Source organism: Typopeltis vanoorti, chromosome 8, assembly GCF_054136105.1.
Source record: "Typopeltis vanoorti isolate ZY-2024b chromosome 8, IOZ_Tvanoo_1.0, whole genome shotgun sequence".
NCBI lineage: Eukaryota > Metazoa > Arthropoda > Arachnida > Uropygi > Thelyphonidae > Typopeltis > Typopeltis vanoorti.
In genome coordinates, this window is record NC_143556.1 from 118,052,303 (window position 1) to 118,070,670 (window position 18,368).

The 18,368-nt window shown below is 35.6% G+C and overlaps 1 protein-coding gene across 1 annotated transcript in view; it reads right to left on the reverse strand.

Moving 5' to 3' along the window:
* LOC150104307 (tRNA-splicing ligase complex subunit RTRAF-like) overlaps positions 1–18,368 on the reverse strand; it is a 178,644-nt gene that overhangs the window by 114,898 nt on the left and 45,378 nt on the right. Inside the window, exon 3 of the mRNA XM_090396290.1 lies at positions 6,022–6,121. Within this exon, the coding sequence (XP_090252416.1) occupies positions 6,022–6,121 (100 nt within the window). The remainder of the gene's footprint in view (positions 1–6,021; positions 6,122–18,368) is intronic.

Here is an 18,368-nt window from a genome sequence, read left to right on the forward strand (position 1 = left end):
ATTTTCAGTTAACACGAGATTTTTACAGTACTTTTTTGTCATGAGTTTTCTATATTGGCCTCTACCTTTTTCCGATTGTACTATCCTGGTATGATTTCTCTTATAATCTCTTACTCCTAAGTTCTTTTGGCATTAAACTGTGCTTATGCGATCTTTACTTTTCGTAGTTGAATTAATAACACACTTTAGAATCATCTATACCATGGCTGTGAAACTCGCCACGTGGACATCGATTTCTTTACAGATTTCCCTTTCTCGTAGTTGTCACTGGATGTTGAAACACTTAGACAATACCTTCTTTCCTTTGGCTAGATGGCATTCCTCGTTTCTTACCATAGGAAATACGGAATCGAAATCCTGCTCACTTTTGTTTCCTTGTTGTGATGACGGAAATTAACTCCAATCCCACAACTCAGGAAAACCGCGTGAAACCTATATGAAGGAGCTCGTGAAGAAACTACCCGGGAAAAAAGCCACGTGGGGGGGGGGGGGCGTTTCTAACCCTTTTATACCTTGACTCCTAACGGCACCTTCTTTAATTTCTTTTCTCCGCCCCTTACTTGATTCGACTTCACCAACCAATTAGGGTGGCACTTTTCTGGGCTCGCCGACCAAACATCCTTTGGTCGGCGAGCCCATGACGATGTCTCAAATCCGGGAATTGACCCTGAGCGATAGTCTATTGTTTTTTATTTTTGCTAGCCTCTAAATTAATCCCCCTTCCAAATTTTTAAGAATTTACTTGATATTTTAATCTCTAGCCTCTCACATACAATTTCTTATGACTAATCCTTTCTGTCTTACTTAGCTAATTTTTATTTTATTTTTTTTTATCACAACACTTATATATTCCTTCTTTTATTAGTTAGTTCAACAAACACCTTTTTTTTTGTTATATATTTTACTTGGATGCAAGAATATTTTTCTTTCTTTTAAATAATTCATCTATTAGCTTTTATACAGGGGTTTTATTTTATTTTCACTTCATGTTACACCATGATAACTGGGAATTCTACATTCTTAAGGTATCAGGGTGTAACAGAAGGGTTATCAGTAATAGTGCAGATGTAGCAGCCCTGCAAGAGGATTTTAATAAACTAGACAGATGAGCAAATAAATGGGGTTATCAGTTCAATGCAGCAAAATGTAGTCTTGAGGTTTGGGATCCATTGATGGGAGGAGCTGTACTGAGGAGGTAGGGGAGACAAGTGATCTAGGGGTGATGATTGATAGAAAACTGAAATTCAGGGAGTATATTGCAAAGGTTGTGAGGGTAACTCAGAGGATTGCTGCAATCCTGAGAAGGACGCTGATCTGCAGAGATAAAAGAGTTATCATCATTCCATTGTACAAGGCCCTGATCAGACCACACTTAGACTATTGTTCTCAGATTTGGTCCCCAGGATTTGAAGGGGATAAATTGACTGTGAAAAGGGCAGAGAGGCGGATAACAAAGATGGTTTCAGGACTGTACAATACGAGTTATGAGGATCGACTGAGGGAATGTGGACTGCAGAGTTTGGTGGATAGAAGAAGGAGAGGTGATATGATCGAGACTTTTAAACTGTTGAGAGGCAGTTGCAGGGTAGACATTGGAGAGTTCTTTCACTTGGTGGAACGGCAGGAAGGAGCGATGACAAGGGGCCATCCCTGGAAGTTACGAAAAGAGGCAGTGAGCAAGAGGATGAGGAGTGGTTTCTTTGCATGGAGGGTGGTTGAACCTTGGAATGCATTGCCTGGTTGGAGTGGGGACGGTTAATGGGTTCAAGGAGTGGTATGATAGGCTTTATATTTCCTAAAAACGACCTCCCACGATGAGTCTTATCGAGGATTCCATGGAGGCCTGGATAATAATAATAATAATTTAGTTGGCAAAAATAGCAAAAAAATAATTTTTCGCATTTTATTTTGAAAAAGGAAAATACTTTTTAATTTAATTTTTAACATTTTTCAGTATTTTCTTGCAGTACGTTTACTGCTAGTGTAAATATGTGACATTTTTGAAGTGCTTATACTTTTATTACTATTTGACACTAAAATGTATAAGTATATGCTCCCCCAAGTGATTTACCTGTTTAATGTCTTATGAACAGTTTTGAAAATAAATTATAAGCTGAAATCTATAGGTTGAATAGGTTGGTAACTCCTCCACCCTCAAAAAAGTGGAATAATTATGTAATAGATATCAAATAATTTATAATTTTTTGATAATCAAACCGAAACTGTGATTATTATGAATTAAGAAACTTTTGACAAAAAGACTATTAGCCTGTAAAAGAAATATCAGTATTTCTGTTTAGGATGTCTGCTAATCAATCAACTGAAAACTAAAGAAGACTTTGCTGAATGTATATTAAATTACTGCTTAAGGCTCTTCAGTGTCATTTCTTGGGAAATGCTCTTTATTTTCTCAATAGTAGTGAGTAATATAACCCTTCAGCTTTCTCCTCCGGCAGGAGGATTATTAACTGGTATTTCTAAGAAGGCTTAATTCAGAAATGAGAACCAGCAGAAGTAGTAATATCTAGAACATTTTTAGGGGAAAAATAAAAAAAGAAAAAAAAATAAATAAAAAAGAAAATCAGTATCCCAAAACATTTTGGGATATAAATTTTCGATATTAAAAAAAGTCTCACAATCAGGTAGTAATGCAATTTAAGATCATTTGTTGTTCATAAAAATAGAAGAACCTCATTTTTAAAACAGAAGCATGATGAGCATGATGAACTGTATAATGTATTTTGCAAGGAAGGAACTAAGTTAATATTTCAATAAATGTTATTTGAAACACTTATTTTTAAATATTTAACATAATGATTTCCACTGTGAGCATTTGAAAACAGTACAAAAATAATTTTTGCAATATTGTCAAAATATGAAAGAACGTAAGTTATCATGTTCCACTGCACTGATTTGCAAAATAAGATAGCAAATATACCATTATAAAATAAATTCATTGCCAAGTCTGATCTCATTACATTTCAGAATTTTCACGCATGAAATTCTTTATCTTTGGGAACAGACACAATAAATTAATTATCCAGGAAAATGTTAAAATACTGAAGGACAATGAAGGAAATTCCAAGTAAAACTATACTTGAAGTCAAGTGACACAAAGGTTTCTCCATTACAGTTTATTTGTTAATGGCTCTACAACTGCCATAAAGAGATTAACAGCAGAAAAGAGTAATTACATGTCAAAAGCAGAATGCCACTCATGTTTTGATCCATGAAGAATCCTAAGGTGATCTGAGTATTTGGCCCACTTTGGCAGTTGGGAAGTTAAAGAAGCACAAAGGATATAGAGCCAACATGGCAATTGAGATACTGTGCTTCTGATATTGGCAGTTTCAGGATGTTAAATGCAAGTATGATATTTCTTATCAATGCTAAACTGGTAACTACGAAACATATGAAATGTTTTTTTTCCCTTTAAGTTATCAGTTTCTCAAGAAGCATTGGCATGTGGGAAAAAAAAAATCAACACAGATTTAAATTATGTTTTTAAAATGAATATAAGAAATTACATAATTTAAGAAAATAGAAAAAATCTGTAGTTCTTCCACAACTTTCCAATGCTTCACAATCACTATTAATAGTTCAAATTGTGCATATTCCATCAGCAGGTACAAAAAAGTCTATTACTGTTGTTCCTATTTCAGGTTACTGTGTAACAATTGGCTGACTACTTTGTAGTATACCTGAGCAATTTCTAAATAAAATGATGTGCAAGTACCTCATCCTCTTATTATTTCACTGACTTTTTCATAATAGAATTGCAACAAAATAGACATTTGTAACGAACAGCATATCGTGTAAAAATACAAACTGTTTACAAAATAAAACATGCTTATAGGATCAGCATTACATGAACAAAACAGAAAAATTAAGCAAACCCCCCCCCATCTCATACACACAAACTTGATTTCTTTACTAATCAATGAAAAATTCTCACTTGTTAAGGACAAGCAGATGTGTTGTTATTATTATCCTAAAACACACCCCAACTCAACATCACCAGAGTTCAAGATTAGTACCATCAACATAAGAAGCCTGAATGGGCAAAGAAATTGAATTAGCTGAGGAAATGGATAAGTACCAGATCGACATAATAGGGGTGACTGAAACAAAACTGACAAAAACTGGTGAATCTTTTTGAGCAATAAATACAAAATGCTATATTCAGGCAATGACAATCAAGGAAAAGAAGGAGTAACCATAGTATTCAACACTAAATACGAGGCTAATCTTGAATGGCAGGCACTCTCAAGTAGTGATGTGGACAAATATCAGAATAGGGAGCTGAACGATGAAACTGATTTGGAGGTAAATTGTAGATAGGAAGTCAGTAATGATGTAAATTTTTCATGTAGTACTATCATATCCTGTACACCCCTTGAGGGAAAAATGTACCCACATTGCAAGAATTCACCTACATGGCAAGAATTTGATGATGATGGTAAATTAAATATGAAAATAGATAACAGAATCAACAAAGCTGGTATAGTAGGAAGTCAACTGAATAAATTTATATGGAATAAGACAGAAATTAGTCAAAACACAAGTTAGCTGCATACAAGACAGTGTTCAAACCAATTTTAACTTATGACTAAACAAACATACATAATAACCACACAAGTTTTATAATAAGTAAATATTTCATCCTAAGTATCTTAGGACATCATCAGTACGACGATGTCCTAAGATACTTAGGATAAAATATTTATTATTATAACTACTGTGGTTATTAAGTGTGTTTGTTTAGTCATGAATTTTCCACAGTTTTCATTGTACAATAACATTTTAACTTATGGATCTGAGAGCTGGGTCAGAAGTAAAACACTTGACCAAAGACTAGAAACTGCAGATACGAGAGTCCTGAGAAAGATTATGAGTATGAATAGATAGACTCGATTGTAATATCATATTAAAAACAAGGATATTAGGAAAGAACTTGACATTATCAGCATCCAAGAATGGTTTAGCAGAGCTAATCTCAAGTGGTATGGTGTCTTAAACAAAATGGGCGAAGAAAGATTAGCAAAACAAGTGTTCTCTGCCAGGTTGGCAGGAAAAAAAGATCCAGAGGAAGACCAAGATATAGGTGGATTGATATATGGTAAAAAGTGCCTTAGAAGATAGAAATAAGATCTGTTAATGTTGGAGTCTTGACAGGTAACAGACTGATTTGGAGGAAAATTGTCGATAGGATGTTAGTAATGATGTAAATTTTTCATGTAGTACTATCATATCCTGTACACCCCTTGAGGGTACTTTTTTTTTTTCAAGTGTTGGCTATTGTGGTAACATCTTAAAATACACATATAGTCAGACCACAGAAGGGAGAGCTCTCGTTGGAAGACTGCCAAGAAGAGTCAATTCATGTTAAAAGGGAGAAAGAAATAAGGCGATGAACGAATTGGTCAACATGTGAAATCGGGTGCTTTATAGGTAAAATTTTCCAACTGTTATATAAAAGACAAGTTAATTTTCCAATGTGTAATAATAAACAACTCATCCCACAATACGGACTGATTACCCTATTATCCTTCTGTTGACATGCACAGAAGTGTGAACTTCTACACATAGGAACTTCTGTTTGTCTGTACAAGTTTTCTCAGACAATGGCAATCTCGTTCCTGACAGACTATCTTAGGGCCATGGTTATGCCTCTTAGACAAGTCATTTGGGTTATTTTTCCACTGATTAACCACCTTGTATATCTTATCTTTTGAGAAACGAGTCAGCTCTGCTATTTTCAAAATCATGGCTCTAGCCAGACGAATACTCACAATAAGCCCTTTATCAAACTCCAAGTGATTCTTTGCTTTCTCCACTGTGACCATTGATGATTACTGAACAGCAGCATTCTTAAATAGGTGCCAAGAATATGTGATGATGCATGTGAACAAGTATTTTGAATATATGCTCCATAAGTGACATTTATGTACATCTGCATAAATGTTTTTAATTCAGTGGCTGGTGTGTGTAATATTTAAATATAAAACAAATTATTCTTACCATTATCTCCATACTCAAGTCGTACTGCAAATCCTAGAAGCCAATCTAACACACCCTTCTCATCAGTGTTGCCAACAGGACAACCAACATCTTGTAAATACTATAAATAAATAAATATATATATCAACAGTATACAAAACTGAGAAAATCAATTTGTAGAATATGATCTACAGACAAATTGTTTACACAGTTGACAAACTAGTTCATGGTATTATGAATATAAATTGCTAATGTATTGTGAGCACTACGTTAATTTACATATGGTTGTTCGTATACCAGTAACTGAATCACTAATACATTTAACATTGAAGAGATTATGATATATTACTACATATAACTAATTGTTAAGTACCTTAATAACTGAAATTCAATCTGCATATCAATGAGCACCATCAGATAATTAAATGGAAGTTTCAACAGCTACAAACACTATTAGAATCCAAAATATTGATATGGGATCAAAACAGAGGAAGGGTATTTTTTTATTTCCCACTCATGAGAGGTTGTAACCCTATTGTACCTCAGGTACTGTGGACAAGTAAAGTTTTTTTTTTTTTTGGGGGGGGGGAGAGGGTTATCATAGAAACACTGTTCTAGAGACCAAAGATAGAATTTATTCAAGCCTCCAGTAAACAGGGCACCAGTCTTGCACCAGATGATGAAAATTCATCTCCCACTATATACATCGATGTCCACAGCAGACTTCAAAACTACAATCTGTTACTGGAGAGGAGATATGGAGATAATCACTTGGCCAACCAGGCCAGCAAAAGTTAAGTCATAAAGTAAAAATCTGATCCTAACAACCCTTATTTTGCCTGAACCAAGTTTCTTCTTTCACAAGTTTTCTAATATGACTGCATAAAATTTATCTCGAATAGTCAGTAGGGTAATCCCTCTAATTCTCACATTCATTCTTATAGTGAGATTCAAACCCAATTCATTCCCAAAGTGGAATTCAAACCTAGGACTACTGGATGGAGGGCAAATTCATCCATTCAGCCAACCTAGACCAGCCACCAAGTAATGTATTCTGATGATGCATTTGCATCATTTTTGTGATTCTTCTCGCAGTAGAAATCCAGAATACTTGATAACTCATGTACAAAGTTATACTGCTCATAAGCTTGCTCATAAGCGAATGGAGATGACTGTCATTGGAGAAAGAGCGCTAAAAGGGTGATTAAGCTTTTTAACTACAAATATGACAAACGTCAGTTATAAGAAAGGCTGTAAACTCTGGAGGCTATTATAATGCTACGAGTTTCAGAAAAGTGTTCAGATTTTTTCATAGCAGTATTAAACAATTAAGATATAGCTATTTTACTCTTCCTTTAATCCACTTTTCAATTTTTTTTTTAAACTTCACATTTTAGTTCGTTTATACTACTAGAAAATGAGAATAGCATCTATATGGCATTACAATTCAGAGCTTATAAAACTAAGAAGGAACATTTAATTCAACTGAAGACCCAAAAGATAACAACACTGAACTATATCTTCTAGAAAAAATTCCCAACATACAAAGTATATAACTTTCATGGATGAAAAAAAGTTTTTCATGACATTGCAAGCTAAAATTCATAACTGTAAGAAGTTTATTACGCCATTTGTAGGCAAGACTGTCAAGTTTTAGATGTGTTTTCCCCACAAAGAGAATACTTTTCCCCCTCTCCTTTAGAAAAATAAACTAGCTCACAAATTCAACAGATATAGAATGCTCGCATTTTTGGAAATTATGGAGACAACTACCGTGTTTGAATAAAAACTTTAGTTTAATATTACTAAAATTTACAATTCGACGTTTCAACCTTTATGTCAAGGTCATCTTCTGGAGCGTGCAAATATACACAGGAAACAAGCTATACTACAATCATACTGGTTCGTTAAAGACACTGACTAACCGCTACCACAACTGTTGGCCTGACCTCTGGTGAAAAAAAATAAAAAATAAAAAAAATAAAAAAAAAAATAAATAAAAAAATTATACATCAATGCTAGAGTCCTATTATTTGTGTTGTCTACTATATACATATATTAGCATCATTCTAGCCAGTTGGAGTGGAATGGTTTCTAATACTAGCAGATTGGCTAGAGTCCTGACTTATGTTGAATCTTTCATATTAGGTTGTCTGAATGTGTGCCATCCAGATCCTTGGAATTTTCATACCATCTTTATTGTTGATATTTGGGTGGTTTATCAGGATTTCGCAGGATTCTTTAAATTTTCTTTCGTACCATGTTTTTGTGCGGTGTAAGGAGCAAGTGCTTTTCCAGTTGATTTGGTGTAAGGTGTTAAGTGCATGGTCTGAGAGGCCTGCTTCACCATAATGGTTATAAAGGTCGAAACGTCGAATTGTAAATTTTAGTAATATTAAACTAAAGTTTTTATTCAAACACGGTAGTTGTCTCCATAATTTCCAAAAATGCATTCGGATCACCGTGCAAGCCTAAAAGAAAGGATATAGAATGCTCCTTTATTTGAATGATATGAGATAAAGACAAGATTGCAGTACTTCCCCAGGAGGTGTACAACAAGCAGTACACCAATGCATAGTAATAATTTCTTCCTGTATAAAATATTTGAGCATTATTAAACAAACTATGTGATACATTTAGACTCTATACTTCAATATTAGTTGTTTAATTTTTTGTTGCATAAACAATGATGGAAAAAGGAGTAGAGTACATTGACAACTAGTTTTAGTACTAGGTGAGTTTCCATAGCTCAGTCGGTATAAACAAAGCCCTTTGGTAGGAAAGACCTGGGTTCGATTCCCATCTATGATGTGAGAAACCTTTATCTGGTGTCTTTCAATTAAAGGTGAGTTAGCTGGTCTCATAAGGAGGTAGAGGGTTTTTTTCACCTGGAAACTCGGGTTTTTCATCCCTCAGAACAGACAAACAGGCCTATGAACACGTGCGGATTTATCGAAATACGTACTTAACCCTTCACTAGGAGGACTCAACCAGTCCTAAGGGATGACTGAGGAATGGGAAGAACCCCATACAATAAAAAAAAAAACATATTCAGTGACTGGGGACTTCCTCAGGACCTAAAAAATTAAAATGCATTATAAATAAGAAAGCACGGAGCACAGCAAAATCTGATACTAAACTGTTAAACAAGACATGTAACAACAATGTATATCATCTATTCTCACAGCTCTTGGATGATATTAGCAAAACTGAAGTACGTTTAGAGATTGTATCACTGGCTTACAAACATTAAAATCAGTCAGTTTCTGTTAAGAGTCACAGAAGTGGATCACATCTGTTGATTCTCTGATGTGTCACAATAGTCTTTTCTAGATACAGCACTTAGCCAATCACTTCACACTACATGACAGAGATGTTATGCAACATAAGTGACAGCGTGACTATGGCTTTTTTTTTTTTTTTTTATATGGTTCACACCCACAGGTTATTAGTAAAAATATAGTACACATTTTATACCATGGGTGGTTTAAGGATTTCCCTTCCCCATTTTCATCAATTTTATATATACTTTTTTTGTAATTTTTTATTTATTTTCAAATAGTCCAGAAAGCCTCTAGAAACCAGACATGGAACTTTTTTAAGCCACTTCAGGTCTCCAATAAGCAGGGTGGTGGTCTCACACCAGAAGATGAATTCATCTCCTGTTCACATTATCACTCGGCTCACACCATTCAAGGACTACATTCTGCACAGTATCATAGAGGATTTTACAGGATGCATAAAATGCTGTAGTCGCATGGAAAGGGAAGAATGCAAAACTATATATTTGCAAGAAATATTCTTTTACTGCTATGACTATGGAATGCTAATGTTGAGTATCAACAGCAAGTCTGAAGAAAAAAAAATTGCATTATTAATTATTAGTGTATTTATTCTAAATTTATACACTAATAATTAATAATACAACTTTTTTTCTTTCCATCTTTACTGAGTGTGAAAAGTATATTTTGAAATACTTAGTATAAAATATTTTTGGTATATTTAATTTGCGCATACTGTACTACCTCTTTCAATAATAGAGCCATCACACATCAGTTAACTGACAGCTTATCACTCAGCTCACACCATTTAAGAACTACATTCTGCTCAGTATCATAGAGGATTTTACAGGATGCTGTTATTGCATGTATGCATCTTAAAAATTAATGTGTAACATGCAAGTGATGGGGGATCGTGTCTGCATAAAATGCAAACAATGGGGAAGAGTCGGGTGATATTGATATCAACATTTCTGGTTTTAGCTGCAGCAGTGCACTAGGAATGAGTGGGTACTGGCAGAGTGATAGGAGCAGCGTGATCAATAGTGAAAAGAAGCATGACTGAGGATTTAGGAGCTATGGAGGATGGTACTGATTGTGTAGGTAAAATAAATGAGGGAAAGATACTTGGGAAGGGGTTAATGAAAGAAGAAATGGAAGGTATAAAAAATGAGTTCACAAGAATAAAAAGAAAAATAATTGAGGATGCTTGAAAGGCTAACTGATGTGAAACAGAGCAGGAGTGTATGAGAGTGAGAGAAAAAGAGAGAGAGTTATAGGAATAAGAGAAAGAAAGGGAAAACCAGGAAAAGAGAGCATGGGACAGGGAAGTGAGAAAGTCAGGTACGCAAGGAATGGATGAATTGTGGAAGGTGTAATGAATAGAGATTCAATGATTTGTGGTGTATAAAATAAAATGTTATAGTCACACTAAAAACGAACAAAAGAAACCTGATTATAGAAGTTGATCCAACGGTGAGGACTAAACTGCTGAAAACCGGTGTTAAAATGCTATGGAGAATTTGCCATTGTGCAGACTACGTAAGCGTTATGAGATGCTTTCACTGCAATAAATTTCACCATCATACACGAGACTGCAGGGGAAAAACCACCTGTCCATTCTGCTCTAAAGAACCTAAGTTCAGCGAGTGCTCACGAAATAAGTCAGAGATAAACTGCATAAATTGCCAAAATCACAACAAGCATGCCAAAAAAAAAAACGACTGCAAACATGGTTCTAAGCAAAGACTGCCCGACATACAACTACTACAGACAGCTCAAAATTCAAAACATAGATTATGGAAAGCAATAATAAAGGTTCTAGAAACGGCACTACTTCTCTGGCATGTCTTCAAATAAATCTACAAGGCTGTCAATAACATAACAGAACTCATAAATAGAAAAAATATAGGACTGGCATTAATATGAGAATCTACAACATCAACAACAATATGCCGCTTTCCAAGTAATTCTAAAATATTTTCCAAAGGATCTGAAAGAAAGAGAGCTGCAATTGCCTCGACTTCAGGGTTGACCTGAAGTCGAGGCAATATTAATTTCTCAGCACAGCAACGAGGGCTTGGTAACTATTGAATTTACTGACATAAAACATGAATGAGAAAAAATGGACAACATCGTGGATTTTACCATCAACCACGGCTTAATTATGGGAATAGATATCAATGACCATTCGGTTTTATGGTTTAACGAGAGCACAAACAATAGAGGTAAAAATTTGGAAGAGTTCATAGCATCAAACTCTCTACACATACTAAACGATGACAGTAATACTCCATCATTTGAAAATACCAGAGGAAGCAGCTTCACTGATCTGACAATAGCAAACAACGATATTTTACCCCAGGGTTTCTGAATGGAAATGCGAAGAAGAAAGCTGTTCTGATCATCACATATTAAGTTTTAATATCAGCAACAAAAATATAAATGGAATAAACAACACAAACCATCACATTAACATCAAGTACTTCATCAATAAAACCAATCTAGAGATATTTTCTAAAGTATTAAAAATGAATTTTCATGCCTAATCTCAGAACATCACTTTAATGGGATCAACAAACAACAGACTTAGACAAGTACCCAGCCATCTGGGCATCAGAAGAAGCCGATATAGACTTCCTTGCTTATGTGCTTTCATCAGGTCTGAAAAAATCCAGCGACCAAACACTGAGAACAACCAAGAAGCTAAACATCGAAGGAAGAAAATCAGTACCTTGGTGGAACACCGAATTAACAGTCCTAAGAAAACGTTCTAACGCACTCAGACGACTATATCAAAGAACATACAATAACCAAGATTTAAGAGAGAGCAGAAGACAGAACTACTATAAAACCAAATACAGCTATCAGTCCAAAATTACAAACGGGAAAACAGAATCATGGAAAAAATTTTGTACTGTTTCAATCGTATCGAATCCTTGGAATTGCATATATAAATTAGCAGCAAGCAAGAATAAGTCAAAACCTATATTATCAACCATCAAGAAAACAGACGGCATCTACACTAAAAACTTAGCAGAAACTGCAGCTATTATGATCAACAAGTTATTCCCAATGACGATGAATCAACAATGAAGAAATCCACAAAACTTACAGACAAAGAATGAAAACAGACATAGATACTCCTAACGACAACTTATTTACAATTAAAGAAATCAAGTCAGTATTAAGATCAATGGATCCAAGTAAAACTCTTGGAGAGGACGGAATAACCAGCGATATACTAAGAGCGTTTGTCGAATTCTCCAAATTCATAACAACAGTTTACAATGAATGCCTAAAAAGAGGGCGATTTTCTTTAAAATGGAAACGTTCTATTATACAGGCCAATCAGTCTCATAAACGTTGCTGGTAAGGTGCTAGAAAAACTTCTGATAAACCGAATAATGCACTGTCTACTCAAGAAACCTATTAAGCAGCAACCAATATGCATTTAGACCTCAATCCAGCACAGCAGATGCAATTATGGAAGTAAAAGAGTTCACAGAAGACAATCTACAGCAAAAAAAAAGACGTACTACTGTTCTCACTCAACATACAAGAAGCTTTTGATGCTGCATGGTTGCCCACAATCAATCAATTAAGAGATTTAAAATGTCCAAAAAACTTACTCGATCTTACAAAAAATTATTTTACAGGCAGAAGAGCAATCATGCTATTAAAAACCACAGCTGTAACAAAAGAAGTCAAACAAGGCTGCCCTCAGGGTTCCTGCTGTGGACGAGGCTTCTGGAACATCCAGAAGGACTCGCTATAAAGACTTCCTTTCACTATTGAAACAAAAGTCATGGCTTTCGCAAATGATAATAATTCGGGGACGCGACAGCTTACAACTAGAAGTAACAGCCAATGAAGAACTCTTTAAAATCACAGAGTGGGCACCCAAGAAGAAGTTAACTTCAATAGCACTAAGTCTAAAGTGCTCCACATCTCACACAAAAAATCAAAACAACCTGTAACAGTCTTCCTAAACTGAGAAGTTCTCGAGGTAGCCAGTGAACTAAAATACCTAGGAGTAACAATAGACAAAAATTTACCTTAAATAAGCACATCTCGTATGTTGCCGAAAAAAGCTTACAAGTAGTAAACCTCCTAGTTAAGTCGGAAAGGATTAAGTGGGGATTAGGCCAACAAGCACTGAAAACAATATATACCAGAGCTATACTACCATTAATATCTTATGCTGCACCTGCCTGAAAACATTCACTAAAATCAAAAAAAATCAACAAAAGCTAAATAGAGTTCAATGCCTTATAGCCATATGTATAATTAAAGGATATAGAACAATATCTTTCGAGGCAGCTTGTGTTATTGCAGCTCAAACACTGATCTGCCTGAAAATACAAGAATTATCTCTAATGTACGAAGTCACTTCCAAAAGATATAACAAAAATTCAAACACTGATCCAAATTGCTATGAATGTCCACTTCACTACAGTAAGTGGCCTCACCCAGCAAAGAAAACAAATATTAAGGAGAAGGAAAATTCTGAAAGTGACAAATTCCATATACAGGTATCCCTTGATTAATGTGCTTAATTAATCTTCAATGTTACCGCGTATATCAAAATCGCATTAATCAAATATAATAATCAATGGAAAAAATTACAATTCATCCATGATCGATTACTATATTAATAATTTCGTTTTATATGGTACTCTTTTAGGAAAGAGAAAAAATGAATGCAAAGTAAAAGTTTAATAAATGTTTGTACTTGCATTAGTTACTGCAATTTTTTATCAAAAAAAGTTATCAAGAGTCGTTTGAACAACTTTGGTTTTTTTCTTATCAGCATAAAATTCTACGATAACAAGCAAAATGCCTCTCTAGACCTGGGCAGCATTAATCGATTAACATTTGGATCCATATCCATTACTTGCTGCTTAAGTGATTCTAAACTGAAATCTTTTGAATTTGAATCCAATAATTATTTAGCATCTTCTAAATCAAAATCATCAAAACCAATGTCTTCACCAGTTGCAACAATCTCTTCAACCACGTTGTTCACAGGATTTTGAAAACCACCTAAATCATTAGCGCATTCTGCAAAAGGTTTTCCAAACTGCTCTCATGCAGCTAGAAGACACTTGCTCCCACAAGACATGAATGTTTTCAACTGCGTGTTTAATGTTAAAAGTTTTCTAAAATTCTTGGAGCCTAATCACGTTTTGTCCCATTGTTGTTTCTACTTCCTTTGAGAATGTCTTTTTAAGAAAATAGGCTTTGAAAGTTGCAATGACATCCATGTGCATGGGTTGTAGCAATGTCGTATTTGGTGGAATTTTGGTACATTTAAAGGTGCATTAATTAAAATTCTTGCCACGTATATAAAGGGATTGTCGCAAGTAATTTCAGCGCATTAATCAAATCCCGGGTTAAGCAAGGGATACCTGTATACACTGATGGAAGCAAAACTGGAGAGAATGGCGGCTGTTCTTTCGTTGCATATAACAGGCAGTCCATTATACAAGAACACTGCTCTAGACTGCATCCTTTCTGTTCCAACAAGCAAGCAGTACAACTTACTATAGTTTATTCACTTATATATCTCCATGAATTAGAAATCAACATCTCTCATCAAAAGACAGCAACAATTTACATTGACAGTAGAAGCACTATAGACAGCATAAAAAACCAGAACAACCATATAGCATTAATAAAACAGACAAGAAAGCTGGTTTGGAATCTCACTCTATCAGGATGGGAAATGAAGTTCTGCTGGGTGAACGCACATAATGGGGTTGCAGGAAATGAGAGAGCGGATCAGTTAGCTAAAGAAGCAGTTAGAAAGAACGGCTAGAAACGAGTTACCAAAAGTACTCAAATCTGCTATAAAAACACTTGCAGAAGAAAGAAGCATAGACTTGTGGGAAGAAGAATGGGAAACATCAAAAAACGGATCATCAACAAAAGAATTCTTTCCTGGCAACAGAAGCAGACTCTGGGCTGAAAAAACACGCTATTTCTTCAGGTTCAACCATGCTACTAACAAGACATGAAAAACTAAGACACTACTTACACAGATTCCATATCCTGGAATCACCATCATGTATTTGTAGTTCACAACTTCAACACACTGTTGACCACATACTTTATGACTGTCAGTTACTGGACTCCAAACGGATGCCCCTAATGCAACACGTCATTACTTCTGGAGACAAGTGTTGGCCAGTGTCAAAACAGAGACTTATCGAAAAGTATTACTCAGAACTAATTAAATTGGCCAATAAGATCAACTACTAGTCATTGTAAAGTAACATAAATTACTGATATTGTATGAACTATATAGTGTAAATATGTGTGTGTGTGTGTGTGTGTGTGTGTGTATATATATATATATAAATATGGATGTAAAATTCGGAATAGGTACATATAAATGTAAAAATATAAATGTAAATATGAATATTAATACAAAATTGGAAATGTAAACGTCAATCAATACTTGGAAGCTACATGTAATATATGCATTGTATGCAATGGAGCATGTAGAAATAAATTACCTCCTGGTAGGGTTAAAACACACACAAAGATGAGCTACATTACATTTCAAACAGTATACCAAAGTGACAATGATTTCATCAACTGTTATTCTACTGTCCTCAGCTCTAGTGGGGAAAAAAATTCATCAAAGCTATATTCTATTTATATCATTATCAGAGAACAAATTCATATAGGTAGTTTTAATACAGGAAAAGTAATGGCCTAATCTAATTTAACAAGAATGTTGCTATATTTGAGTTAAAATCTTAGATTATTTACAGTCCTAATTATAATTAACTTTTAGACCAAAAGGTTCAGTGGGTAGAAAATGTGCCATTCATATTCTTGTGATTAGGATTTAGATTAAGGCCTCCTTAAATTTATGCTCATACCATGTTTTTGGTGTGATGTGAACAACAGGTGCCTTTCCAGTCAATTCTATGTAAGGTATTCAGGACATGATCAGAAAGGCTAGATTTAGCATAGATATTAAATTTAATGTACCATTGATGTTCCTTTTTTTGGATAGGAATAGTGCGTCCTGTTTCACCTATATAGGGCAAATTACAGGCGCAATGAATATGGTATACTCCAGGGTGGGCAAGTGGAGGAAGTGGATCCTTCGATGAGTTGAATAAATTCTTTAATTTTGCATGAGGTTTAATTTATTTATTTATGCTTATGGTTACATGAAAATTGGTCAGTGAAAAGTACAATCACAATTTCCAGAAACAAATGATGAAAATCTTAACATATAAAAGTTCATTACATAAAAGGTACAACCTGCTTTCTAAGTCTTTACTTTTTTTAAAAAAAATATAAAGCAAAAGTAACTTGTCATAATTAAGCTAGGGACAATTATCGTCCTGCTGCACCAAGTATAACAAGGCTGCATGTTCTCACAACACTTCACAACATAAAAGTAGCTGTATCTCAGGTTTAAGTAGACAGCAGTTGTGTCTTGTGTGAGAAAACTTGATCCATTAGAGGAGGCCCATTTCACACTGTATCATCATCATCTTCTAACACGAAGAGGAGTTCTGCTAATACTATGAGAGTAACTAGGAGATTAACGTCTTCGTGGTGAGACGGGACCGTGATCTTCTGTTTCCTCCATAACTACCGCCACCATCATACCAACTACAGGTCAAGGTCCAGGCCCAGACTGGAAAGCCAATTCAAGGCCTCATCCATCACCTTGTGGATGTCTTGTAGGCCACCACCACGAAATTGGAGCCTTGGGTAGTTGTACACAATATGAGTAATCGTCTGAGCCATGGGAGAACAATCACAATAAGGGTGATCTGACAGCCCCCATTTATGTAGAAGATAGCCACATCTGCTCTGACTAGTTCTGATCCTGTTTATGGATGACCAAATCTTCCTAGGAAGATCAAAACCAGGCTGCAGAGCACAGGGATCTTCTACCAGGAAGCCGTTTGTTGGGAGATTGTTGGACCAGTATTCTCTCCATATGTCAGATATTGATGGCAGCACAGCTGAAGAGAGTTCGTCCATGGACCAGAGAGGCTTTCTATATTTGAGGCGAAGACTAGGTGGGTTTATGAGAGTCTGGTGTAGGGGGTAGGAGTGGATTGCTCATTGCTTTATTAAATTCCTTAATCGAGGCTTGTCTTCTCCGTATGTGTGGTGGAGCAATGTTGGATAGAACAGGCAGCCAGGAGAGAGGAGTGCTTCTTAATTTCCCACTAATTGTGTGCATGGTAGAGTTTAGCTGGGTGCCTATAATGTTAGTGTGTGTGTGTGTGTGTACTTTCCCAGACAGGGGTACAATATTCTGCTGCAGAGAATGTACGGGCTAGTGCAGACAACCTTAGGACTTCTGCACCACAACCCCAGGCTGCTCCAGCAAGCCTTGAAATTATGTTATTTCTGGTTTTAATTTTATTGGAGAGGTTGATGATGTGCCTTTTATAGGTTAGGCTTCTGTCCGGGCTCACTCCAAGGTATTTTGGGCGAGGGTCGTGTTCTACCATTTTTCCACAGAAGGAAAGGTTGAGTTGTCGATTCGCCTCTGCACTGGACAGGTGAAATACTGAGGACACTGTTTTCGTTGGATTTGGCTTCAAGTACCACTACTTGAAGTAATCTTCCAGGGTGTTCAGGTCTATATTCAAGGTTGATTCTAGGTTGGTAAAGGAGGTGGATTGATGTAAGATCGCTAGGTCATCAGCGTACATATACTTGCTCGATCTGGTATGAGGTAGATCATACACATAGATATTAAAAAGTATAGGGGATAACACAGAGCCCTGAGGAAGACCATTGTGAAGGAATCTGGACCTGCTCTTTTTTCTGCCAATATGGACCCGGATCTTTCTGTTGGAGAGAATAGATTCAAAAAGTTGTAGAGTTTTTTTACACTTTATAATATTTCCTAGTTTTAGGAGGAGGCCCCTGATCCAGACAGTGTCATAAGCAGATGTTAGGTCAATGAAAGTGGCTCCAGATTTAAGTTACTTCTGGAAGCCTGCTTCAATTTGAGTTGTCAGGACCAGGACTTGGTCACAGCAACTTCTTTCTGGCCTGAAGCCAGCTTGTTCAGTCGGGAGTACTCTCGATGAGTGG